Below are 27,248 nucleotides of genomic sequence, written 5' to 3' on the forward strand. Positions count from 1 at the left end.
CCTGGATTAGAGGGCTCCGTGGCCCTTTATCGCCCGCTGGTCACGGTGTATAATGTGTATCATATGAGGGCTTCTCTGCCTCTGTCTCTGCCTTTGATCCCTCGCAGGGATTAAGAGAAGAGTCGGCCGCGACGGACAGGATGGTACCGCATCAGCTGCTCAGCTGAGTGAGCAATAAAGGACGATTCAGTGGGACTTTGTAATAGCGAACCTCCAATATCTGACTCAATTATAGAATGGATATGATGAGAAAAAGATGTAAAATTAAGCAATTAAGCCACTTAACATTGGGATAAAAGTCCCATGTAGTTGTTCTTAGATGTTTCCAGCCCTAGTGTCATAGAAAATGGCACTAGGGCAGCAAATCTGGGCTTAATTAGCACAGATTCTAATAGTGAGAGAGATGAGACTGAATGATGATTAAAGATTAATGATCAAAGACTTATGATATTTAAGTCATCATTCAGTCTCCTCTCTAAACTGCTCCATTTTTAGCCTTGCAAGCCAGACAGAAGTGTGCCCAAATTTAGATATTCAACGGGATGGACAAGCATCTAACATCGCATTCTGCAAATGAATGAGTTTATCATTCACCCACTGAAATCGGCCTGTCTTTCATGCATTAATAGCTATATTTCTAGCCATGTCACGTATGCTATAGTGGTTCTGTGTAGATTTCGAGTGATTTGTCGATCAGATGAGGAACGCTGCATGGGCTTCAAATGTGCTTCTTGGAAATATGGCAAGTCCATATGTAGGGGAAAAAGAAGATAATAATAATAACTTTATACAGAGGAGAGTGCCTCTGGAGTGGATTTTTACTTCTTTTTTCCTCTGAGTATCTTATTTATTTGAACAACCATGGAAGCATCATTAATGACTATATGATTTAAAGATGGAATCAGCTCATGTTGATATTCAAGCCACATAGTGACTGCTCGGCTAAAAGACACCATTAATTGAGACAGTATCCCCAATAACCTGGTATATAGCATGAACATCAAGCCCATACATAAACACCCAGAAACACACAAAGTTGTGTGCATACATTGAAGACATGGCCACAGAATCTAGCCTGCATTGGATATGACATGCCACTATGATCTAACTTGCTATGACTAATTCCTAAATGATGGCAATCATTAATAGTACGGTGTACAATACAAACCAATCAGCGAATCCTCCAGATTCTGGCAATGAAGTTTGAGATCTGTCCACCAATCAAAGTGGTGCAGTGGCCTTGGATGTTATCCATTAGTCATGATCCTGCTGGAAGGCTCTGTGTGTGTGTGTGTATGGGTGTGTGTGTGTCTGTGTTGCATTGGAAACGCATTTGTCGAATATCTGTCCATCACAACCCAGACATTTCATATGGGCTGTTGTTCCCATGTTCAAGGCGTGATTGTATGTCCATTAGTTGGTGTATTAGAATAGTTTTTTTGTCCGATACTAATCAATTCTTACAAGACTTTTTCTCAATTTTTCAGCTGATGGAAGGGTACCTCTAATTCATAATTTCTTTTTTTTGCAAATCTCAAAGGTATGCTTGAAATCCGCTTGACAGTTGGATAGAAACGTTAACTAGTGTCATACAGAAGAACATGAGAGGCGCTGTCTAGGAATTTGTTTTGGGTTTTGTTGGCAATGGCTCCCAAAAGGGAAAATAAAAAAGATCGGTAATTGGATTCGCATCGTCCGTGTTCCTGTGTTACAGTTCTGAGGAAACTGCTATAAAAAATGTTCTTCATGGATAAGACACTCACCATTCCAAGCAACACAAACATGAATAATACTTTAAAACTACAAAATCTATTCAAAACTCACATTTAGCTGTGACGGGATGTCAGTCTTCAGTGCTAGCAGTAGTGAAGTTTACGTAATTTAAATCAGGAAGGCTACCTAAATCCACCCACATCTCTCTAGTTTCATTCATGCTTTCTCTTTACCCAGTTAGAGTTGGTGAACACTTCTTTTTTCCAGAGAACCAATCAGAGTTAGCCGTCACTTCCCTCTGTTTTTCAGAGAGCCAATCGTCGTGACGGGAGTATAAACACGTCACCTACTATGCTACTCACAGATCTATGCTGTATGCTGCTGTCATTCCAGTCGCCGTGCTTAGCTCCGCCCCCCCTCCTCCACCCCATCACCACCAATGTCCAGGCTCCAGAGGAACTCCCCGGGGGGGCGGGGCTTCCTAATTCCTACATCCATCCCAGATGTACTCCTAAGTTCACGAATGGGAGGAGTTCCTCCATGTCGCTTACGCCAACGTTTCCATCATGTTTCGCTTCTAAATAAAGTTCTCATTTGAGCATTCAACATAGTCTCTCCTGATTTAAATACCGTATTTCCTCTAATATTGGCTCAGGCCTTTATTTACCTCAACTGCAGAGGGTACCAGGCCTTTATTGAAAGCAGGCTTATATTAGAGACAGGCCTTTATTTCTAATTCCCTCTGTTTGATAAGTATATTTGCTCATATTTTAGTACGAAGCCTCCTTGTTTTCTGATCTGCTTCTGTTGGGGTTCGTTAGGTAGTAGGGCTGAACAATTAATCAAAATTTTATTGAAATTGCAATATGGCCTACTGCAATTTTCAAATCGCAGGAGGCGCAATATTTGTTAAAGGCAAAATGTGTCAAAATACCATTTTAAAGTAAATATTGTGGTGCTGCAGAGATGTCCTGGCCTACACATCATATTCTACAGACTTAAGAAAACATCTTTGTTTGGTACAGATCCCCGCAAAAATCACACCATAATCATTTTAATACGTTTTTCAATGAAAATGAGAATAATGATGTAAAAATGATCATTCCCTCTAATATCGCAAATCATATCGCAATTGCAATATCAGTCAAAATAATCGCAATTAGATATTTTTTCAAAATCGTTCAGCCCTATTAGGTAGCCGTTTTTTTGTTACTGCAATGCATTACCGATAATTACGGTAATCGACGACGGCACGCTCCAGCCATCTTGTGGCACTTGTACGTTACTACAAACTACAGTTACATTATATAACAGGCACCAGGAGTTTACCGGTATCGACTGTTGTTTTTTCCTGTGTTTTTTTCCCCGGCCTGTATTTGGGGCCGGCCTTTATTTGTTCATGTCGACCACGGCCCCCGGCCATTATCGGAGACCCAGCTTTTAATTGACTACTGGCCACTATTAGAGGAAATGCGGTATATATATAGTAGTAGTAGTAATATATGTAGGGGACACATGGGCTCAAAAACATCAAACATATCTCACAATTGCTATGGGGAATAATTAGTAGGGATTGAGCCTGTACGTCTGTGGCACAACATTAAAACGGAGAGAAACCCGTCTCACGTGTGCGTAATAACACGCACACGCCACTTCACAGACAAATATGCGCGGTGGGATCTGTGTCTGAGAATAATGTCGGTGTGAGTGAGCTGCAGCAGAGGACGCTTTCCTGACCGTCTTGGCAGCTTGCAGAGAAAAGAACATACTATTAGGAGGTTTGGCTTGTCTGGAGCACCGGGAGAGATAGTCTGTCTGTCTGGACTGTCAGCCTGACTGATGAGAGCACTGTGTGTGTGTGTGTGTGTGTGTGTGTGTGTGTGTGTGTGTGTGTGTGTGTGTGTGTACTGACAGCTACCTGGCAGACGGTGCTTTCAGGTGCTCAGAGAGGAAGGATTTGGGGACATGCAGCCTTCAAGAATTGCTTTCTGGAACCAAACTGCAGCAGCACATTTTCAATGCAGAAGCGCCCAATATGACAACATGAATCACACAAAGCTGAGAAGGAGAGTGTGTGCCTCTTTAATATAGTCTGTCTGTGAGTGTTTGACTGTGTAAATATATGCAGTAGCATTATGAAAAGAGGTGAGGGCGAGGAATGAGAAGGTCGAGGCGTTTGGCCCGTAGAAGACGTGGGTGAGTGTGTGTGTGTGTGTGTGTGTGTGTGTGTGTGTGTGTGTGTTTACCTTGGGCTAGTGCAGGAGCGCTCCCTGTACATGACCCCGCCCCCGCAGGTCCTGGAGCAGTCGGACCACTGGGACCAGCCCGACCACTGGCCATGGACCGCCCTGGGACCGTGCTCCCCGTATTTAACACACTGACCCCGCCGACACCACTGAAATACAGAGAGAGAGAGAGAAGAGAGAGAGAGAGAGAGAGAGAGAGGAAAAGAAAAAAAGAAACGTGAAAAATAGCGCTCATATCAGTACTGGAGCGCTGGCGGCTGGGCGTCTTGCCTGAGGTTCCTGGTTTGGACAACTGCCCAGCGCCACACCTGGACAACCAGGCTCTCTAGCTGGAGCCAAAATACACACACACACACACACACACACACACACACACACACACACTGAGCACCACACCTGGGCCTACCCATGCCAAACCCTGCACTCACACACATCACCACCTCTCTCCCTCTCTAAATATCATCTTTCGCTATGTAAAGAAGTACAGCAGCGCTGCGTCCGCATGGGACACTTCACACAAAATGCTTCCGCAGGTGTGTGTGTGTGTGTGTGTGTGTGTGTGTGTGTGTGTGTGTGTGATTGTCAGCAAGGGTGGAAGTAACAAATTACAATGACACTACAACACTACTGCAATTACAATATGGCGTTACTGTAAATTGAGTAGTTTTTTCGTGTTATTGTACTTTTTTGAGTATTTTTAACAAGCAATTTTGCCTGTTTTGACTGAAATATTGTACTTCATTTGCTATGCTACATTTTAAATCACATTCATTACAGAGTACAGATTTTGTAAGATTTCCATAAGCACTGCATCAGACACTGGACAGTTGTAAACTGGCCAAATGTGGAGCCATTCACAGTGAACGGTCAGTCAGCTGAGAAGAGTAATCTGGCTTTACTTTATTTTGTAAAGTTTTGTAATTTTAAGAATCTAGTTTGAACTCTGTCCTCTCAGCCTTTTAGAATTGCATGGAAAATATCACATCTAACAATGTTCTCTTTTGTAAAATATAACTCGGTAACTTTACTCAATACATTTTAAATGAGACGCGTTTTACTTTTACTTAAGCAGATTTTCACACCAATAACTTTACATCTACTTAAGTAAAACTTCAGCAAAGTGTTTTTCTTTCTGTGTTCTTCCTCTTGCTTCTTTTGTCTGTTGTGCTTGTTCCTATACAGGCCATATTACACACCGTTATGTCCATACGTATCATGAGAAATGTACGTATTATGCCTAATTAGCTCATCAGTGAGGCTAGTGGCAGTCAACTGAATGGTGGACTCACTGCTGGTGTTCTTCATAAGAATAAGCAGAGCCTTCCTCACCATGTCAGGACCACAGCTGGTGCCTTCAGCAGCCGGCATGAACTTGGTCTCACAGCGGTGCCCCGTGCGGTGGCACCACAGCGACTTGCAGATGTCCTGTGGAACAAATCAAACGCACACACACACACAGTATATGATGGATGAGATGTCTATCAGATGCTGGACATTAACATCACAACAGAGCGGGTGTTAATTCCTATTCAGGTTAGGGCTGGGCGATATGGACAAAATCAAATATCACAATATTTTTGACCAAATACCTCGATATCGATATTGCGACAATATTGTAGGGATGACTATTGGTGCTTTCACAAAATATTTACACAATGAGATTTTTTATAAATAATCATCAGTAATGTGGATATAATGACTAAGTGGGTAAAGGCAAACAATAGAACAGCTAGAACAGTCTGGTAAGTTCAGAAAATGACATCACTTTACTGTAATGCAGCCTTTAAAACCAGGAAAAGACACTTATACCATATCACGATATTATGATATCCAAAATCTAAGACGATATCTAGTCTCATATCACGATATCGATATAATATCAATATATTGCCCAGCTCTAATTCTGGTCAATTTATTGAGAACGAGGGAATACCTATGACTTAAACTGTAAAGCAGCGGTTCTCAAAGTGGGGTCCAGGCACCCCCAGGGGTCCTTGAAGGGGTTCCACTGGGTCCTCAGTGAATTGAGCGATTGTTTAATTTCACTATCACTGACTTCAAAAGGAATTATCCCATTTAGAGAACATTAATAATGACTATTCTAATCATAGGTTTCAATCTCACCGCTATACCTGATCTATTGAAAAACGACAGAGAATAGAAGTCCATATGATGATTTTACTGAGTCGACACAGTTGAAAATAAATGGACTCCAATGAGATATTCACATATTCCCAGATGATCTAAATAGATTGATTCCCGTTCCCAAACTGAATCGATTCCCAGGGGTCGAAATCTCACTTCATGCTAAGCTACGCTCCCCTTTGGGCCTCTCCGCCGCCCCCGTCTCTCTCCGCCCCCCCGCCCCCCTTTCATAAAAAAAAAAAAAAGCTCTGACCCTCCAGCACCTGCCCCTCGCCGGGACCACCATCGCGCCGGTCGACAGCCCCCACCGCCACGATAACCGGCAATAAGCCGCTCCACAAAGCCCGGGTGTCAAATCGAATCACTGTGCTTCCCTTAATGAAACGGGCTATAATTGTATGTGCCATTTGTCCCCAACAATACAGAGACGGAGTGAGCGAGTGCACGGGGAGAACAGGGGTTCGGGAGACGGGCGGCGGAGGCTGGCAACCCGCCCGATTGCATCTGGCAAGGGGAGAGGGAAACCAGAGAGGAGGGAGAGTGAGAGAGACAGAACCCAAGTGTGTGTGTGTGTGTGTGTGTGTGTGTTTGAATCTGTGTCCCCGTGCTAATCTGCCACCCTGACACCATGCAGGTGGTTCACAGCCGCACCGGCATTCCGCGAATCAGTCTACATGAGCCCATCAGGGACAAAACGAGAGAAAAAACGTGTGAAATGAACTCCCCGAATCCACTGTTAATCAGCGTGTGGGTTCATTTCCCAACCACAGACTCGCATAGAAGCCTAAGAAACGTAGATGTACTATTTGATCTACTGTCAGGGAAACATAGCAAGGATTTAGGGAGGCGGTGAATAGCCCAGGCTAGGCCATGTGTACTAATCCGTCATATAGACTATTTCCCAGCAAGCACAACCTCTTAGAGGAGACCCCAGGCTAATCTACACAGGATTAACATGTGAATGTGCGTCTAAATGAATGCACCTATAATAAAGGCTTATACGAAGACCATTTAGCTTAAAAGGAGGGGGTTCATTCACGAGTTGGAATGCTTTTAATGGAGGGTTAAATGTGGGGGTTCGGGGCAGAGAATAGGTCGTCCTACAAAGATCATGCAAATGAATCAAGTGCAGGTTTAGCACTGCCTCGTTAGCGCTGTAAAACACACCGGCCCCTATATGACCAGGGTCGGCCTTCTCATTAAAGCTGCATCCAGTGGGTTTTAGTTCGGGCAAGGGAACACACACACATGTAAAACCAGAAGCAAAATGAAGGCAAAACACAGTGCTTTGTTTTTCTTTTCACTGCAGCTTTCCTTTTTTTTTTCTTGGGCCTGGGCAACTATCAAATGACCCCATTTAAACCCATTCATTAAAATGTCACTATGAAGCACACTGCAAAAACTGACAGCCTTGTTCAGTTGTTGTAGCTTGTATCTGGACATATCAAGCTTATTTTAAGATTTTGTTTTAGTCAAATCATCTCACTGCACTGGCAGATCGTTTTACCGGTTTCAACAAATTAGGCCTTTTTTCAGGAGAATGTAACTTGTTTCAGGACATTTACTTTCAATTTCAATTTATTTTCTTTGAAAAGTGACAATGTACATTAGTACCCAAGTTAGCCAAAGGCTAGTTTTCATGGGCAGTCCCTTTGCCTGATGTTGTTAGGCGTCCTAGAATAATATAACATTCAATAGTTAAAAGCATCATTGTGATAAAAAGCATATCCAATACAGTTAAACAACATGAGTGGACAAAATCCAATACTAGATGATACAGGTTCAGTATGAGCACAGTCATGTTAAAGGTGGATAAAAACAGCACTTTTACTTGGTAAAAGTGAAACTGTCTTGGAGAAAGCTTCTTGTTTCATGATTTTCTTCATTGTTTTAAGATGATTTCTTGAAAGAAGTGGCATGTCAAGTGAAATCTATTGAAACCAGCAAGATTATCTGCCAGTGCAGTGAGAGAATTTGACTAAAACTATAAAACACAAAATAAGCTGGACAGGTCTGGAAACAAGATCACTGGACAGCTTGTCATTTTTTTTGCAGTGTAAATAAAACAAGAACAAACGTGAATATCTCACAGGAAAGGAAACACTTGATTTCGGGAACTTTTTTTACCTTTATTGGACTGTGGTGATCTGCTCTTTATGAATGCACCTGACCTGTGCCTAAAGAAGTTGGATACGTATACCATTGTGCTTTACGTTTTATTACTGGCTGTGGCAATCTCCTACACCACTGTACTCTGTATGCTGCTGCTAAGTGTCCATCTCTTTCACATTGGTTGGCTTTTATATATAAATCTCTCCTTGGGCTGGTTCCTCCTTATCTGTGTACATACATGTGTAAAAACCAAAATCAATATGGCCTGCGCTCTCAAGATGTTCTACAGATGTTGGTCCCCAGAGTTAGAACAGAATTAGGCAAAAAAAGCTTTTCAACACGCTGCCCCTTCTTCCTGGAATAATGTACAGAAGGACCTGAAATTGTCAGAGCTGATTACTATGGGAGAATTTCAATCAATTTTAAAGGATTGAGAAAATAGTACTCTTGGTCAATGTGATTGCTCCTAAATCTTGACTGAAATCGTTTTAGAAAATTGTATTTGTTTAGGCATCATAACTGGATTTTTGTCCTTGGCCTTGTATTGCATATTAACTGGATACTGTGTTCTCTCGTTTGTAGTGTGTGACAGTTGTATTTGTCTGTTTGTATTGTTTGTGTCTATTGTTGTAACAATGCTCTCTTGGCCAGGTCACTCTTGAAAAAGAGATTTTAATCTCAGTGAGACTTTTACCTGGTTAAATAAAGGATATACTGTATATATATATCTCACCTTGACGAAATCCAGGTTGCAGAGTTTGGCCTTGGAGCCGAACTGCCACTTGCACTGGGTGTCTGCGTCGTACAGCTGTCCCGGAAGCTGCTCCGGGTACTTATACTGTCCCAGCTGCTTGGGCTCGTCCACCAAGCAGGACGCCTGGGCCGTCCTGGCAAACACAACAAGCCGCCCTTATCAGTCAGGGACACCGCAACGACTGAAACACAAGTTCAACTGTGTGTGTGTGTGTGTGTGTGTGTGTGTATGTGAGACCAACCCGAGGAAGCGGCTGAGGTACTGTCGGCTGCAGGTCGACCAGGAGAAGACCCCGTTGTTTCCGGCCAGAGTGGGCGACATGATGTTCCCCTCCGTCTTACGGCAAGGGTTCCCCTCCCCGTCATGGATCATCCCGAAGCTGGGGAAAAGAGATGGAGATAGAAGAGGAAAAAATCTAAAAAGAAAATCTAATTTAGTCCACATTAGGGCCAAAGACCCCCATTTGATGAGATATTTTCTCTTGGACCCAAATCTGAGAATATTTTATATTGTCAGATATGATTTTGTCCAGAGTTCCATGACTGTCTGTATTGTAGGCAGAGAGACAACAGAGACACTATGATCAAAACACTTCTACATTCTATAATTGTGTTCACTTCTTGTAAATGAAATAATGCTGAAGTTTAACAATTCATCAGTTTGCTGGGGACCCCCTGGAACCCCCTCGAGGACCCCTGGTAGACCCCGGACCCCACTTTGAGAACCACTGGAGCTCAGCATTTTCCCACATTTTTATTTTACACGACATCACTGGACATTACTATAGATCTTGATCATAAAACTAGATCTTTTTTTTGTGACCAATTTTTTATTGATTCATCCATACATGACTTTGGCTGCTATCTTTCCCCTTCCCCATTCCCCCTCTCAGGCTTCTTAAAAAAAAACTAAATGAATAAATAAATAAATAAATGAATAAATTTAGATGCACAAGTTTTGTGTATGTGAGTGTCAAGTTATCAATAGTACAACATTGTTTGGCCTGTTATCTATAAAACATCTATAGTATGTTAATGAGAACATTTACATAATTAGGCTGGGTTAATTAAGTAGTAAATGTATAACTGTAGTACATAGTCCATGGGAATAGATATCAGAAACATATTGAGATTGTCCTAGGTATTACTTATTGACAGAACACGGTAAAGTGCAACAATAATAAAGGCAAAATATATAAATAAATATAAAAAAAAAAAGAAAAAAAAGAAAAAAAAAAAGAAGGGGGGTATAATATGCATACATATATATATATATATATACACCTACACATACACGCACTGCACACACACATATATATATATATATATACATATATAGCCTACATACACACACATATACAGTACACATACAAATAGATCTTTGTGCAGGTTGTGGTGCATTGATTCCTCACAAAATCTCACTCTTGGTCTAAAAAGAGAACTAGCTTGCTGCTGCACATAACTACAATTCCCTGCCCTCCCCTTTTCAAGACCGTGTCATGTGTTTAGCGATTACATCTTTCTCAATTTGTCAGTGATTAACAGTTTTTGGCCTGCAAGCAATTTTGAGTCTGCATTTTTCTGGGCATGCTTCCTATGCGGTTGGCTAAAGTCATTAAGATATTGCAGATTACGGATACTCTGACATGTTAGCAGCTGGGCGAATTAAGGAAAACAGGTTGTTCCCAGTTTGTGTTGAGAGGCTGCCAGGCAGACCGAAAAGCGTTACCGCAACATGAAAAATCTAACAAATATCAAAACCGAACGGCCACCTATCTCAATGGAAACGTGTAAACACAAACACAGCGCCGTCTGGCCCGTGGCGGTTTCCATTATTCTCTCATAAACTGTCACGGAGAGGATGAAGTAGTGCTCTAACGTAATGCTATTATTCCACAGTGTTATTTGTTTCTTTAAATCAGCCCACATTTATTTCATTTGATATAGATTCATTATGCCCACACACAGCTCTAAGCCTATAAAATACAGCTTGGAGGAAGAAGGAGACTGGTGCAGCACAAAAATGAAATGAAACACTTTGTTTCATCTCTCATCAAGTCTATGGGCAGAATGTCGCTCTGATGTATGGATGATTTATGAGAAGTGCTGCAGCACAGTGAAACGATACCAGTGTACTGCAATTGCTGCTATTGTCAAGTTTGACAGGGAAAGCAGCTTTACTACTGTGCAGAGATGGGACGAAGTCGACTTTGCTCGAGTCCCAAGTCTCAAGTCTTGAGGCACAAGTCTCAAGTCAAGTCCCAAGTCTAAATGTAGAATACCAAGTCAAGTCCAAGTCGAGTCCATGTCATTAATGTCAAGTCTCAAGTCTAAATGTAGAACACCAAGTCAAGTCAGAACAAATCAAGAGTCCAGTATCAATTTAATATCTTAAAGAAAACTAAATATCTAGAAGAAAAACATTTTAAGAGCATCATGAGTTTGATTTCTAGAATCAGTTTCAACTTCAATAAATTCAATCATTCCATACAAATTCAGAGAGCAGAAATGAAATTTAGTTGTCTGGTGGAATCACACAAGACTTTAGAAACCTTTTCAAGTCAAGTCAAAGTCAAGTCCCAAGTCACCAGAACCCAAGTCAAGTCAAGTCTCAAGCAATTCAACTTGTGGCTTGAGTCTGACTTGAGTCCAAATCATGTGACTCGAGTCCCCATCTCTGCTACTGTGATATAAGTGATATGGTGTCCTTAACTGAAGCATAATCCTTAATGTTTCATCAAAAAACATATTGCAGTCCCCGTCATCGCTCATGAAGAGGCCAGTCAAGTGAGTTGTTACAAGCTTGTCATGATACAGTTTTTGGGTGCAACATACTTGTGTCCCGACTCGTGGGCGATGGTGAAAGCCAGTCCGAGTCCTGTGTCCTCGTTGATGGTGCAACTCCTGTACTTACTGCACATGCCGCTGATGGGGGCAAAGCCTGCGCAGAGACAGAGAAGTGAGGTCAGGTAGGTAATGATGGTACGTTCCACTTGAACTGGGAAGTCGGATTTCAGACTCGGAAAGTCGGAAGAACCTCACACTCCGACTTCCGACTTCCGAGGTAAAGCATGAGGTACAGAGAATAAACATGGCTGCCATACTTCCACAGGGTATAGCTCGGTTCTCGCAATTGCCAGCAATGCTAAAAAGCCAACTTTCTGTCGCCCATAACTCTGTCTGTGATCACTTATTCTGTGTTTCAACATAATGTTTAACACAATACAGGTGTTGTCACTGACATATCTTTCTGTTTCTGTTGTCAGACGACTGCAACACTATAAAAAAAAGTGATTTATCGCGGGTCACAACATGCTAACAGTCCAGAAATTAGTGTTAGCCTTTGTTAGCCTGTTAGCATTTTGTGACCCTCGATCACAGTGACTTGCGCAGTCGTCTGACAACAGAAACAGAAAGATATGTCAGTGACAACACCTGTATTGTGTTATACATTATGTTGAAACACAAAATAACTTGTCACAGACAGAGTTATGGGTCTATACTCCATATCATAGCCGCTCACGGATATGCACTTATGAAAATGTTAGCTAATCAGGACCAACTTCAGATGTGCAAAAGCCGCCCAGGGAGAGCGACTCAGGGTTATTACTGTAAATGTGATACTGTGTTACAAAGAGCATAATCACACCAAGGCCTTTCTCTCTCTCTCTCTCTCTCTCTCTCTGTCTGTCTCTCTCTCTGTCTCTCTCTCTCTCTCTCTCTCTGCCTGTCTCTCTCTCTGTCTCTCTCTCTCTCTCTCTCTCTCTCTCTCTTCTGAGTCTCTGAGCACGTTCTTGTGGTTTGAAACCTCTGGAAGACTTGGCAGACAACAAATGCCTGTCACATATGTTCGTACACACACACACACACACACACACACACACACACACACACACACACATATGCATGAGTGTGCCTCCATGTGTGCTTCAACTCTAAAGAGGGGGGATTTCCCACCCGTCGCAATCTGCTACCTCAGAAGCCCCGGCCTACTTATCGCCGAGGTTGTTCCTAGACACTGATCTCCGGTCAGTTTAGTGCTCACAGTGGGGCTGATGGCATTAGCAGGGAGACAGCTGATCCTAAATGTGGGATTAGGAGCCTCCGCAGCCCGTTTTTATCTGACAAGTGGATGAAAATGTCTGCTGGTCGCTGTCATTTACATTTCTCATGCCAGCACTTTCCCCAGATGGGCCAAAGGAACAAAGAGCACCTACAGTGGACGCATCAATATACTTTATGACTGTGACCATGACAAAGGGAGTCGGCAGTTAAACATGTTAAACTACACTGACGAAATCTGGGTCAGAAATAACTGTGAACTCACTCACTGACATGGAAAACATTACCTAGGTAAACCAGGCCCTCCCTCCTAGCTCTCCTCCCTCATTACTAGGTCCATTACGCCAAGGGTGGAAGTAAACAGTTACAATTTCTCTCACTACCGCAACTGAGAAGCTTTTGCTTGTGATTGCACTTTTTAGAGTGTTTTTTGAAATCAGTAATTTTACTTTTACTTAAGTATGTTTTGACGTAACTGTTGTACTTCATTTGCTATGCTACATTTTAAATCTCAGCCATTACAGAGTACAGATTTTGTAAGATCTCCATAAGCATTATATCAGAAACTGGACAGTTCCAGCCGTTCAAAGTGAACGGTCAGCCAGCTGAGAAGAGAAGAGTAATCTGGCTTCACTTTATTTTGTAAAGTTATTTTGTAGAGTTTTTCCAGTTAACAGAATGTAGTTTGAAGCCTGTCCTCTCATTCCTTTAGAAGTAGCATGGAAAAAATATGACATCAACTTGGTAACTTTTACTATGTGTAAAAGTTAAGTAGATTTTATCATCAGTAATTTTACCTCTACTTAAGTAAAACTTCAGCAAAGTAACAATACTTTTACTTGAGTAGGACATTTTGGTACTTTTTCCACCCTTGCATTACACTACATATATATACAGTATATATCCAGAAGGCATACTGACTCGGGAAATAACAATGTGTAAATTATACAATTACATTTTATTTTGGGTCAAATGGTAAATAGTCGCCACTGTGCAGTTAGTATCCCTTCTGCTTGACTCAGCCTAACCTTCCCTTCTTGCAACACCTACACATCCACTAGATCTACAAGCTGCTGTTGTACTCACACTGTCGCAGCTGTTTACCTGCCTAAAAGTACAGTGTACATGCCATGCAAGGGTTCCAACCACTGCAGCCAGCTCCCAAATCTCACTATACCTCGGTGAGCATTTCTCATGAAACCCAATCAATCACACCGGAAGCTCGGTCGATGAAATGTCACCCCCCCCCCCCCCCCCCCCATCTGGCTGCACAGTCGGCAGCCTGGCGCCGAGCGCCGCCTTACCCAGCGTGTCACACGGCTCGTTCTTCCAGGAGCAGATGTCTAGTCCGGTGAGGAGAACGGCGTGGTCGTGCCGTTTGCCGCCCTTTCCCACCAGCCCCGACTGCCACTGACAGAAGCTGTTGAGGGACTGGTCCGCATGGTGGTTAATGGTGAGGCCCAGCTGGGGGGGAGAGAGAGAGAGAGAGAGAGAGAGAGAGAGAGAGAGAGAGAGAGAGAGAGAGAGAGAGAGAGATCAATCAGTCAGTGAAGGAAAGAATCAATCAATGAAGGGACAAGTGAGCAAACAGGTGAGTGGATAAATGAATGAATGAATATATGGATGGCTTGTTGTAGAAGCATGTGTTGTAGCAACATCAGCCAATGCTAAATCTTTGTGGTGTAAAGTGGTGTGCAGGGTTCCTATGCAGGTCTGGAAAGTCTGGAAAAGTATTAAAAATGAATTTGATCATTTCCAGGTCTTGAATAGTTTGGGAATTTGAAAAAAATGTCTGGAAAAGTATGGAAAATGTTGCGGTTCAGGTCCGATACACACATAATTCTAGCTTTTATGTTGTTGTAGAGCCACTTTGAGTCCACGGTTTTTGTTGATGTGAAGAATAATGTTCAGATAGAGGGACGCTCTTATTACCCAGCCGCTGTCAGCATGCATTATATCAAATACCCACCAAAATCAAATCCGGTCAAGAACATAGGGTCTGGGAAAAATATGGAATTTTAAAATGGAAACCGTGTAGGAACCCTGCCAATCATCTCACATATTCTGATATTTGTCTCTGTGAAGAACAATCTTCATCTATACAGTGATATGACCTAGTTAGCAGGGGCAAGATGTCTATCTGTGTAAATCATATTGAACACCACACAAAATCTGAAAAACAAATCAAGGTCTGGAAAAAGTATGGAATTTTTTAATTGAAAATGTGTAGGAACCCTGGGTGTAGGATCAGAGTCTGAATCCACTCACCGGGTCTTGCTCCAGGAGTAACAAGCTAACCACCACGATGTTGATGTCCGTGCCAATGGTGCCGTCTTTGAAAAGACTGGATACCTGCAAAAGAGCAGAAGACAGTTTTTGGAAATAGGGCCGAATAGGGATGGGACGATATATCGAAATTCAAGATATAGCGATACAAAAATGTGACAATACGTATCGTGGGGCAGAAAAACGAATTGCGTTAGTAGCTCCATATTATTCTGCTGTAGTAATCACAAATGACGCCTGACCATCACAATTTCACAAGCTCTCCATCCAAATTATATTATTTGCACATTTTTAAATTGTTGTTTACATTCTAGCAAGCCAATGGCATTTAGGGCTGGGCGATATGGACAAAATCAAATATCACAATATTTTTGACCAAATACCTCGATATCGATATCGCGACAATATTGTAGGGATGACTATTGGTGCTTTCGCAAAATATTTACGCAATGAGATTTTGGATAAATAATCATCAGTAATGTGGATATGATGACTAAGTGGGTAAAGGCAAACAATAGAACAGCTAGAACAGTCTGGTAAGTTCAGAAAATGACATCACTTTACTGTAATGCAGCCTTTAAAACCAGGAAAAGACACTTATGCCATATCACCATATTACGATATCCAAAATCTAAGACGATACCTAGTCTCATATCACGATATCGATATAATATATTGCCCAGCCCTAATTCTGGTCAATGTATTGAGAATGAGGGAATACCTATGACTTAAACTGTAAAGCAGTGGTTCTCAAAGTGTAGTATCACGATATCGATATAATATCGATATATTGCCCAGCCCTAATGGCATTGCTAGAAAGATTTGTGGCTCAGAAATAAACTTTATTTATTACATCGTATCGTGGTCGTATCAAATTGTGAATCGAATCGTGAGATAAACATATCCTCCCGTCCCTAGTTCTGAATCTAATATTCCCTTCCCTTCCCCTTTCCCCCAGCCGCACCATGTTCATGACGGTGAGGACGTAGGTGGTGACGTTGTCCCTGCCGTGCTTCTCCAGCATCTTCCTGTCGGCCACCACCAGGGTCTCCACGTTCAGCGCCCCCACCCTGTTGGAGTTGATGGGCGACCGCTTGACCCTTCCGGCCCCCTCCCCGCGTCCGGGCGTCTCGAACTCGTCGGGCATGACGAAACGATCCTCGGCGGGAGGCTTGGGAGCGTCTACGGGATGGGAGGGAGAGAGAGAGAGAGAGAGAGAGAGAGAGAGAGAGAGAGAGAGAGCTTGGGAATGAGGGTCAAATGAATGGTCGGCCTTTTTCCTGGCCCGTGCCTGGTGATAAGAGTAGCGGCTGGGGCGCTGAAAGGCCAGGAAACGCACTCCCCACGCTGCTTCCTACCTCTCAACACTAGAAAGGGAAGATAACACTACAGTGGGTCTGCTTGGATGGCCTCAGCTCAGTGTAGGCCCACTGCAACAGACTCAGACACTGAACATTTAACACAGAAATGGAACTTCATGGTGAACATGTGTGCATGTCAAGAGACTGCAGTGGTTTACTATCTGAAACATAAGATTTGACAACATTCGTATTATTACACTAATAGTGTAATAACACAGTGGTAATGCTGTTTATTTTACTGTATTAGGGTAAGACTGAGATATTAGTTTGCCAATATATCAGGCCAATATTGGGCTTTTATTATTTATACACAGCTTTGTTGAATACTCGATTCTGATTGGTCAATTACAGCATTCTGTTATTTCTGAATAGCAGACCACTGCTATGAATAACAGGCCGTTGCTATGGACACAGTTCTGATCATAGACTCTGGAGGACCACGTCCAATCATATCAATCCGCAGAAAGAAGTCCGGTAAATTTAACAGTTAATTTCAATTTAACAACGTCAGCTCATTCGCGACACCCTGTGGCAAAAAAACGTTAGCTTTCCGTTACTCCATCAGAAAGCACCATGGAAGATTTTTCTAATATTAATTTTATTATATTTGGAGAGCGCGTAACGTTCGATTCATGGTTAACAGCTGAACTGTCCCCAGTAAAGAAGGTAAGAAGGCAACAGAGTTTACGCTGCTATGGACGCAGTTCCAAGCGTAGAATCTAACAGACTATTTTTTGTAGCGGAAACAATAAAATCATTTTTAAATCAATATTTTGTGTCAAATGATTGATTTCTTTAGTAAGTAGCCTTGTAATTCAAGACCTGCATCACCCTGTCGGGGTTTATTTCGCAGTAATGACCCGCTCGCTGTACATTATCCCTTACTTATTAAATGTCAGATATCGGCCAGTCATGTCATCCAGCTCTGATATGATGGAGGTTCATCCTTCAGCTACAGAAAAACAGTATGGAAAACCTGCAATAACATTTCATTTTTTTGCACATTTTATCTATTCATTTAATTGTTCAATTATGATTTTTGTTATTAATTCTTCCTTTAAAGGCCTAATGTTTCCCAGAGTTTCTCTACCACTGAATAGGTGAATTAAAGAGCCGCTAACCCAAAAAGAATTTCATTAGTCTGGGTTTCAGTGGAGAGTTTTAGTGTCACATGATGGTCTTACTGACAAGAATAACATTCTGGGGGAAACACTGAATACTTGCAATTCTTTGCATGAAAACGATCAAATTTAAAGAATATTAGCATAAAATGATTGGCTATCTGGGACTTCAGTCTAAAAGTATTGCTATCAGTTTCCACCTTAGAAAAAGCATATCGGTCAAACACAATACTATGTATATATAATAACAACATGTTGATCACAGAAATTAGTATGTTTTTTTCATAAAGCAGTGATGTTGATTGTAAGTTCAGTTCTTAAAGTGAAGAATGCATCTATCGGCTAATGCAGTATAATGTATATAATAATATATGCAGTATAAGGATAAGAAAGGTCCCTTACATACATTGCTTGCGGCGTCCACAGAAGTGTTGCCTCTGCAGCTTCCCATGTTGGTAGTCATGGTGCTGCTGCTGCTGCTGATGATGATGATGATCATGCTGATGAAGGTACGGGTTGCCAGGTCTGGAAGAACTGCGGCTCGACGGGTTGCCAGATCCGCCGTGGACGATGTGTTCGGCTGAGCGTTTGTAGACTACGTGCGGGTGGTGGCCACCGGGGGCGCTGTAGTTGTGCTGGGCGGCCAGGTGCTGGGGCAGCGGGGTGATGAAGTACTCCTCCTCCGACACGCGAATCAGACCCGACTGGAGAGCAAAGATACAGCAGACATGAGCGAGGAGCACAGACTGCAGATTATTGATCAGACCTGACTGGGGAGCACAGACAGATCAGGAACAACAAGAGCAAAATGTCTTTTTTTTTTCTGAGACTGAGAAATAGGAAAGGCATGTTACTGTAATGAGTCTACTGTCCAAGGGATAGATTAAGATGAGAAGCAATGTAATCCTCAACCTGCAAAAATCCTCCCAGATAAATTAGCTGGCAGCAGATAGAGTTGGGCAAATTCATTGGGGATCGGCAATGTACTGAATCCATCACCGGTGGAAATTCCCTTGCCGATTTTTGGTAAATTACATTTTATTTTAAAATGTAGCTTAGTGTAAGACACTCGTAGGAACATTAATAATGCTCAAATTGATGTATTCAGAACCTAAAAAAGTCAACATTTCCAAGAACCTACTTGCTTTTGTCCCATTTGAGTGTGTTGTGCTGCTGTTTCCTATTGGGAATCAATGCACCGCCACCTAATAACCAGTGGTGGAAAGTAACTAAGTACATTTACTCAAGTACTGTACTTAAGTACAATTTTGAGATACTTGTACTTTACTTGAGTATTTCCATTTGATGCTTTTCAGATGGAGATTTGACACAATGGATAATATAACAAGCTTTTAAAATACAACACATTGTTAAAGATGAAACCAGTGGTTTCCAACCTTTTTGGCTTTTGGCGTCTTACAAAAAGCAGTGTGTAGTCGGGTCACATTTCAGATGTCTATGAGTTGTTAACAGCTCCACCAAATAGTGATTTTTCCCTCTAAACCTCACATGGTTTCATTTCAATAAATGTTCACATGATCCAATATTTCAGCAAAAATCAAAGATTAGAGAAAAAGTCCAAAAACTGAAAACAGATTTGTGTATCAGAACTTTGTTTTTTCTTCTTTCCTCTCCCATTAATCATCTCACGACCCCTCAGTTTTATCCGGTGACCCTTTGGAGGGTCCCGACCCCTAGGTTGGGAACCACTGGACTAAACTAGCTAACTGTATATAAAGTAGTTCAAACTAGCTCCACCTCCAGCAGCTACAACAGTAACATGCTGCTTACACACTGATGCTTCAGTATTAATAATCTAATGATGTCATATATAATAAAATATCAGTCAGAGGGACCAAACCACTACTTTTACTTTAATACTTTAACTACATTTTGTTGCTAATACTTATGTACTTTTACTTAAGTAGGATTTTTCATGCAGGACTTTTACTTGTAATGGAGTATTTTTACATTGCTGTATTGGTACTTTTACTTCAGTAAAGGATCAGAGTACTTCTTCCACCACTGCTAATAACTGTTTCAGCACTTTTTCCGTTGACTGCAAGGTCTTATACTAAAATTTAAAATGTAAAAATGACCCTTGGGGTGTGACCTCACTAACCGCTTCATCATCCTACTGCCCAATAATCTATCTGACATTTGTACTACAGCATTTTCTGCAGCATATTCTGTAGAACTAATTAGACATGTTGCGGCACAAAACTCACATTTTTGCCAGATTATTCTGTGTGTGTTCTGGCAGCTGAAAAGAAAAGTATGAAGATTCACATTTTTCCCAAACAAGAGACACTTGAGTGGCCTAATGTCCTGCTATAGTTACCATGCTAGCCCTATGCTAACCCTAACCTATCACTAATTAAGCTAATTAATGCATTCATTAGCAAATATTTCCATGTCAACATACAACATCTACATACAATACATACGTCTTCACAAAACACATGGGCGGTACTGATATGAACTCCATAACTCCATATAAGCATTATGGAGTTATCGTAGTTTGAAGTTTAGTTTTGAAGTTTCTTCTTGAGTTATTGTGTTCACAAGAATGTGTCTACAGACAGATAGAGAGACAGAGAGAGAGAGGGAGAGAGAGAGAGAGAGAGACAGAGACAGAGACAGAGAGAGAGAGTTAGACAGACAGATAGACAGAGACAGAGAGAGATAGAGAGAGAGAGAGAGACAGAGAGAGAGACAGACAGACAGAGGAGAGAGAGACAGACAGACAGAGGAGAGAGACAGACAGAGAGAGAAAGTGAGACAGACAGACAGACAGAGAGAGAGAGACAGAGACAGACAGACAGAGAGAGAGACAGAGAGACAGAGGGAGAGAGAGTTAGACAGAGAGAGAGAGGGACAGAGAGAGGAGAGAGAGACAGAGAGTTAGACAGAGAGAGGAGAGAGAGACATAGAGACAGAGAGAGCGACAGAGAGAGGAGAGAGAGACACACACACACAGAGTTAGACAGAGAGAGAAAGAGACAGAGAGAGGAGAGAGAGACAGAGAGACAGAGAGAGGAGAGAGAGACAGAGAGAGTGAGAGAGAGACAGAGAGAGGAAAGAGACAGACAGACAGACAGAGTGAGACAGACACACAGAGAGAGAGTGAGACAGACAGACAGACAGACAGACAGACAGACAGACAGAAAGAGGAGAGACAGACAGAGTGAGACAGACACAGAGAGAGAGAGTGAGACAGACAGACAGACAGACAGACAGACTCCACCCTGACAACATACATGTCCCACATACCATGCACCATGATGACAGGACATAAACCCTCTGCAGCAGCGCCCCATGCAGACACATTGACCTTCTTCTTCTATGGTATGTGACGGCCCGGCTCTCTCCAGCCTCCAGCAGCAGCAGGCCTTGAGACGGCTCCCTCCTACCCCACCAGAAGGTAACACAGAGTTCACCTCCAAACCCACCCGGCTCAGCCCCGCCCCCACACTTCCGACCCGGACCCCGTCGTAACACTAACAGATGTGCGGGAGTGTGCAGCTGCTGAGGGGAGGCGGTGCGGCGTGTGGCGGGGAAGGCCAAATACCGTGAAATGACTGTTGTTTTTATGGCTGTCAGTCAGGGAGAGGAAAGCCTTGTTTTTAATTAATTATAGCAAAAATTAAATTGTGCGTGTAATGAATGAATTAGTCAAATCCAGGTTAGGGACTCTTCCGCCGTCCATTATAACGTTGTGTTAATGTTTTGATTTCTAGTGTTAATGTAGGCCAAGTGTGCTGAAACAATTCAACTGTGAATGAGGATGTGAATCAGAGTTGGAACTCAACTGCTTTAAACATCAAGCAGGACATGATACGTGCCTGTTCCTTTTCAATATCTTATTTCTGATGGGTTATATTATGCAGAAATGATTAAGTAAGATTCCTACTTTATATATCTGAATTATTGTGTCCTTTGGCCACAGGGAGATCACAGTGATCTCTCAGGTCCTCTGACCAAGGCCTTCTGTCTGTCCCAAAAACCAGGCTTAAAACTAAGGGTGACCAAGCTTTTTCAGTTATAGCTCCCACTCTCTGGAACTGTCTTCCTTTAGTCATAAAAAACGCAGTCAGTGGACAGTTTTAAGAAGCTTTTAAAAACTCACTTGTTTCGTAAGCACTTTGTTTTGTAATGTATGTTTGCCTTCTGTGCAGTTTTAATGTTTTTGTTTTGTTATTTTCTGCTTTTTCTGTTTCTAACTTTCTTTTTTTATTTCTATTTTTAATGTTTTCATTGTACAGCACCTTGTAACTCTGGTTTCGAAAAGGCGCTTTATAAATAAAGTTAAAGCAGGGAAGAGGATTAGCTCAGCCAAACCTAAATGTTACGGTACATCCTTTTCTCCCAGAAATGCAAAAAAAAATGGCTCTAAAAACAGAAGTCAGAAGAAGAAAGCTCTTGCTTATTCACTACTTTATCTATTCCCATAACTTCCCCCCCATACTTCCCATTCATACATTCTACTCAACGTGCTGAAACTGTCAGCTGCATATATTTATATGACCACAGTTTGCTATATTTTTGTTTTCATTCCATTTAAAGTTTATATTCAGTTTTTTCCCCCTGCTGTATTCTACAAGTACTACCTATAATGATCCATGGGCATCATTAAAGTTGCACCTAATCTTATTTTCATTGGAACAGCAGACAAGCAGGTGAACAAACACATATGGACACATCCATTTCGCTAGACATTTCAACATCCAATTTGTCTTCAGTGCTGCGGCAGAAGGCAAACGGTGGGAAATTCGACTTTTGTTCGCAAGTTCCGATGGAGTTTACGGCCGTTCTACTGAAAACACAGGAGGACGTCCGGAGCGTTAGCACCTCAGTCTTCTGGGTTCATGTCGGAGCGGCGTGGCCTTAGCCGCCCTCTGAACTCACAGGCTGGACTACTGAACCTTAAACATTCCGTCTGGCCACGGAATGCCATCTAATTCACTCCACGACCCGCCAGATCTACACCAAATAGCTGTGCATTCAATCAGACGCACACACAAACACATGCGCACACACAGACATTCATCAAATTCATCCAAAACACACATATACATACACACACACACACTCAGACCCGATGACCCCTGGCCATTCTGTGTGTGTGTGTGTGTGTGTGTGTGTGTCATCTACTTCCCCAGCACCCTCCTAAAATGTGTGTGTGTGTGTGTGTGTGTGTGTATGCGAGGACCCTGCCCCTGTTGAATCGACCCATTCCCCCCAGACTAGCAGGTGGCAAAGCAAACAGAGGCAGGACAATAGGGGAGCCATGGCGAGACTCTTGTTGTCAAAACAGTGCCTGGATACATGGCAGGCTGCCACCATCCAGCCAGTCAAACAGCCAGCCAGACGTACAAGCATCCATCCAGCCAGCCGTCCAGCTGTTTGTTCATCCTTACATCCATCCATCCATTCATCCATCCATCCATCCATCCATCCTTCCATCCATCCATCCATCCATCCATCCTTCCATCCATCCATCCATCCATCCATGGTGCGATGAGAAGTCTTATGGGAACGTTAATTGTCCGGCAACTAGGCTCGGGGCCGATATTCAATATTATCGAATATCGCGATATTTTGTGAATATCGCGATATTTCCCTCGATATTGAATATCGCCACTGTGTTGCTTAGATCACAACTGTACAAGCTTTTAAACTTATAAACCGATAATGTACTAGTGGTAGGGCAGTAAAACAGAAAAAATCATAGTTGAAGTGAAAGATTTGTCTTTTTAATTTCCCTAATCTGCCCGTTTTTCTGGAAATAGCAGGAGGGGCTAGAAAATCGATACAGTATCGTGGAAAAAAAATATTGCAATACTCAGCTGCATCGATTTTTTTGCACAGCCCTATTCACCACTAGGGCTAGGTAAATTACGATACCAGTACCAATACCAGTACCCTTAATGTGATACCGATACCAGTACTTCATTCGATACCTTTTCTTTTTAATGTTTTGGTGGCATCTCGGCACGCTGAACTGCCAACTGCGTCACACACACCGACTCGACTTCACCACCACAGACTGTGTGGGTTGTAGCTGCTGCGGCAGTCGGCCAATCACACGTCGCATTCCCTAAAAAAATCGATCAGACAGCTGCAGCTGATTCACTCCAGTTCTGAGGTCTTTACACTGGCTTCCTGTTTGTAAAAGAATTGATTTCAAAATACTACTGTTGGTTTATAAAGCACTGCATGGTTTAGGGCCAAAATACATTTCTGATCTTCTGCTACGTTATGAACCGTCCAGACCTCTCAGGTGGTCTGGGACAGGTCTGCTTTCTGTCCCCAGAGTCAAAACTAAACATGGAGAAGCAGCGTTCAGTTTCTATGCTCCACATATCTGGAACAAACTCCCAGAAAACTGCAGGTCTGCTGCGACTCTCAGTTCTTTTAAATCAAGGCTGAAGACTTTTCTGTTTGCCGCTGCCTTTTATGACATCAAATAACTATTCATCTCTCACACTGCACTGTAACCTTTATTCTTGTATTTTACACCTGTCTTATTCTATTTTAGCCTATTTTTTATTTTTTGGGGTTTTTATTCTCTTAGCTCTTTTATGAACTTTATTTTTCTTGGTCTTTTATTTGAATTTTATCCTTTTCATTTTGTCTCGATGCTTTTAATGTTTTATGTAAAGCACTTTGAATTGCCTTGTTGCTGAAATGTGCTATATAAATAAACTTGCCTTGCCTTGCCTTTCCTTGCATTAAATCGAAGAACAATTGCGGTGATTGGCTGCGAGCAAAACCATACAAATAGTCATTTTTTTCTAGATCTGTGTACAAAAAGTATCGAATGCAGATATCCTTTGACTGGAGAAGTTTCGAAACTACTTGGTACTGGGGTTATTTCGGTCGATACCTTGAAGCTATCGAGTACCGATACCCAGCCCTGTTCACCGCTCACATCAAGTGCTCGAGTTAAGAGAGTGAGCGGGTCCTTGGCTTCCCAAAAGAGACTGGAATTCAAAACAGCGCCGGGAGAGGTCAGAGGAGGCGTCTCCCGTCAACACGCCGCTGTCGCCTCCTGTTTGCCCGTCTCTTCATCTGTCTCTCCGTCTGGCATCGAGCGACATCTCGCCGGAACCTGCACCGCAAAAGCGCCCCGCCTCATCGAATATTCCTCCTTTAAAAGATGAAAGGCTTTTAATCTTTTTTTATGTTATTGAACTTTTTTCTCTCCAAGCGGGTCAGAATAATTATCTCGCCGCGCTGGCAGATGATTTCACTTGTTTCGAGTTCACTTTTTTTCTTCTCTCAAGTAAATTCTGAGGGACAATTACGCTGACCTTGCTAAAAATAACACGGAAATGAGCTTTTTAAACCTTAGAGATAATATTAAATCATGTTGAGATGGACTTTTTTGCAGTGTGTAATTTGCAATCATATAAAAATCATAATTGGTGACTTACCCCCAAACCAACAACCACCACATTCCCACAGTAAAATTCTGATAGCCAGCTCTGTGTCAAGTTAGTTCATTTACTTACAACTAACATCCTTTACCATCTCTCCCTCTCTCTCTCTCTCTCTCTCTCTCTCTCCCCCTCTCTCTCTTTAAGTGATTTCTTCAGATATGGTGTACAGCGCTGGGCCTGCATCCACAATGTGCTTCAGCTGGAGGGGAGTATGGCTACTGACCTGGGTTCAATGTGATGTATTTCCTGTTGAAACAGGATATTGGGTCGGGATATAATGCCAGGAATGGATCATTCAAATGTGTAAACCAATCAGTTAGGGAGAAAAAGACAGTTTTATTTGATGGGAGGGGCAGAGGGGCGGGATTGTTCAAAAATCTGTGATGGTTTATTGGTTGGAATTTGTATGTACAAGAGGAAAGTAATGAGATTTTGATATAAAAAGGTAGTGAGATTTTGATTATTTTTGTGCCATAAAATAAATGATATGATAGTTAGAATGAGCTAAAAAAAAATCCCACATTGCTTGATTGACAGGTGATCTCTGGGACGTGCAGTGCAGAAATGAGCGCTGAGCACCAAAGACGGAGACAATAATCCAAGAATCAAAGATCTTGCGGGTTACCACTTTAAAGTGAAGCTAAAATGCTATTCCCTGACTCGCATGTCATTTCTGAAGGGAGTTTGGCTGCCTGTCTAACTTTGATTACAGCCCCTTAAAGAGGGCAGCATAGTATTCATGAAAGGTGCTTGGGATAAAAGGGCACATGCATAAAGTCTTGCTATATAGGTGTAATGCTGTGCAGTGTGAAAGGTAGATAGAGTTTCACAGAGAGTTTTAAAAGGCGCCCTCCTCAGAGACTACAGAAAAGCCAGCTGTCCCGTTGATATGGCAGACCTCTAGTTAGCTCCTCGCATTAACACTTGTAAGACCTAGCTTGATTAAAGGCACGGACACTCTCTGCTAAACACCGGTTTACTTTCCTCCCACGTTTACACGCAGACGCACACACATATCTCTCCCTCTCACACGCAGCCAGACCATTTCTCTCTCTCTCTCTCTCTCTCTCATATACACACACAGTCAGATTACAGGTTGAACCACGTCCAGTCAGCAATATTCCTATTTTCTGCAAACACTAGCGACAAAATACTCTCACAGAACTTTCCCCTTTCTTCGCGTAGAGCCACAACGGCTCCGTTTTTTGATGTGGCTGCAAGCCTACAACGACTTCACTGCCTCTCAGCCAAGCGTGTCTGTCTCTTCGGCAAAGGAAACGATTTACGGGCGAGCGCGGGGGAAAGGCGGCATCATTAGTTCGTCTCTGTATAAACTGTAGCCTCTTTTAAGGTTTTCCTACCATGATATTATAAGGCAAATGAGTAAGTGCTTACATGCTGTTAAAGAGTAGGGCCGAGCGGCGAGAAGCCCCAAGCCGATGATTACCGAGCTCTGAAGCACATCTGCGCTCCAGCTCAGCGGAGAGTCACGTGAACGCAGTGTGGGAAGAGGGGGGAAAAAAAGAGAGAGAGAGAGAGAGAGAGAGACAGGAGCAGAGGCCTGTAGGCATCTGACTTCCTCAGAATGGGAAAGAAATGGGAAGAGAGGAGATGGTAATTTTGGACTTTGGATTAGAAGAAGACGGCAATGCAGGACACAGTAGACCAGAGCCAACCAGCAATGACAGAGCACAACCTTGCTTCAGTTTTTCCACCCTCAACTTCAAATGACTGTTTTGGTTTTTTTTTACAGTTTTTACAGTGCACAGTAATACTCATACAAGTATGGCAGGATAGGCCCTTTTCACAAACATGGCTGCCGTACTTCCACAGGGTTTAGCTCGGTTCTCACCATTGCCGGCAATGTTAAAAAGCCAACTTTCTGTCGCCCATAACTCATAACGCCCATAACTGTCTGTGAGAAGTTATTTTGTGTTTCAACATAATGTATAATAAGGCTGGGTATTGGCAAGGACCTCATGATACAGGACAATACGATACGAT

The 27,248-nt window shown here is 42.4% G+C and overlaps 1 protein-coding gene across 1 annotated transcript in view; it reads right to left on the bottom strand.

The window, feature by feature from the left end:
* LOC139653790 (A disintegrin and metalloproteinase with thrombospondin motifs 18-like) overlaps positions 1-27,248 on the bottom strand; it is a gene marked incomplete at its 3' end in the record, with an annotated part of 45,302 nt that overhangs the window by 4,584 nt on the left and 13,470 nt on the right. The window contains 9 exon segments of the mRNA XM_071530771.1: positions 3,960-4,108; positions 5,289-5,384; positions 8,950-9,103; positions 9,212-9,349; positions 11,805-11,910; positions 14,336-14,495; positions 15,300-15,383; positions 16,282-16,499; positions 18,206-18,503. Coding sequence (XP_071386872.1) covers positions 3,960-4,108; positions 5,289-5,384; positions 8,950-9,103; positions 9,212-9,349; positions 11,805-11,910; positions 14,336-14,495; positions 15,300-15,383; positions 16,282-16,499; positions 18,206-18,503 — 1,403 coding nt within the window.

Source organism: Centroberyx affinis, unplaced genomic scaffold (assembly GCF_046629955.1).
Source record: "Centroberyx affinis isolate AG114_WGS23_722 - 3 ecotype Tasmania unplaced genomic scaffold, CSIRO-AGI_Caff_v1 ptg001973l_1, whole genome shotgun sequence".
Classification (NCBI taxonomy): Eukaryota; Metazoa; Chordata; class Actinopteri; order Beryciformes; family Berycidae; genus Centroberyx; species Centroberyx affinis.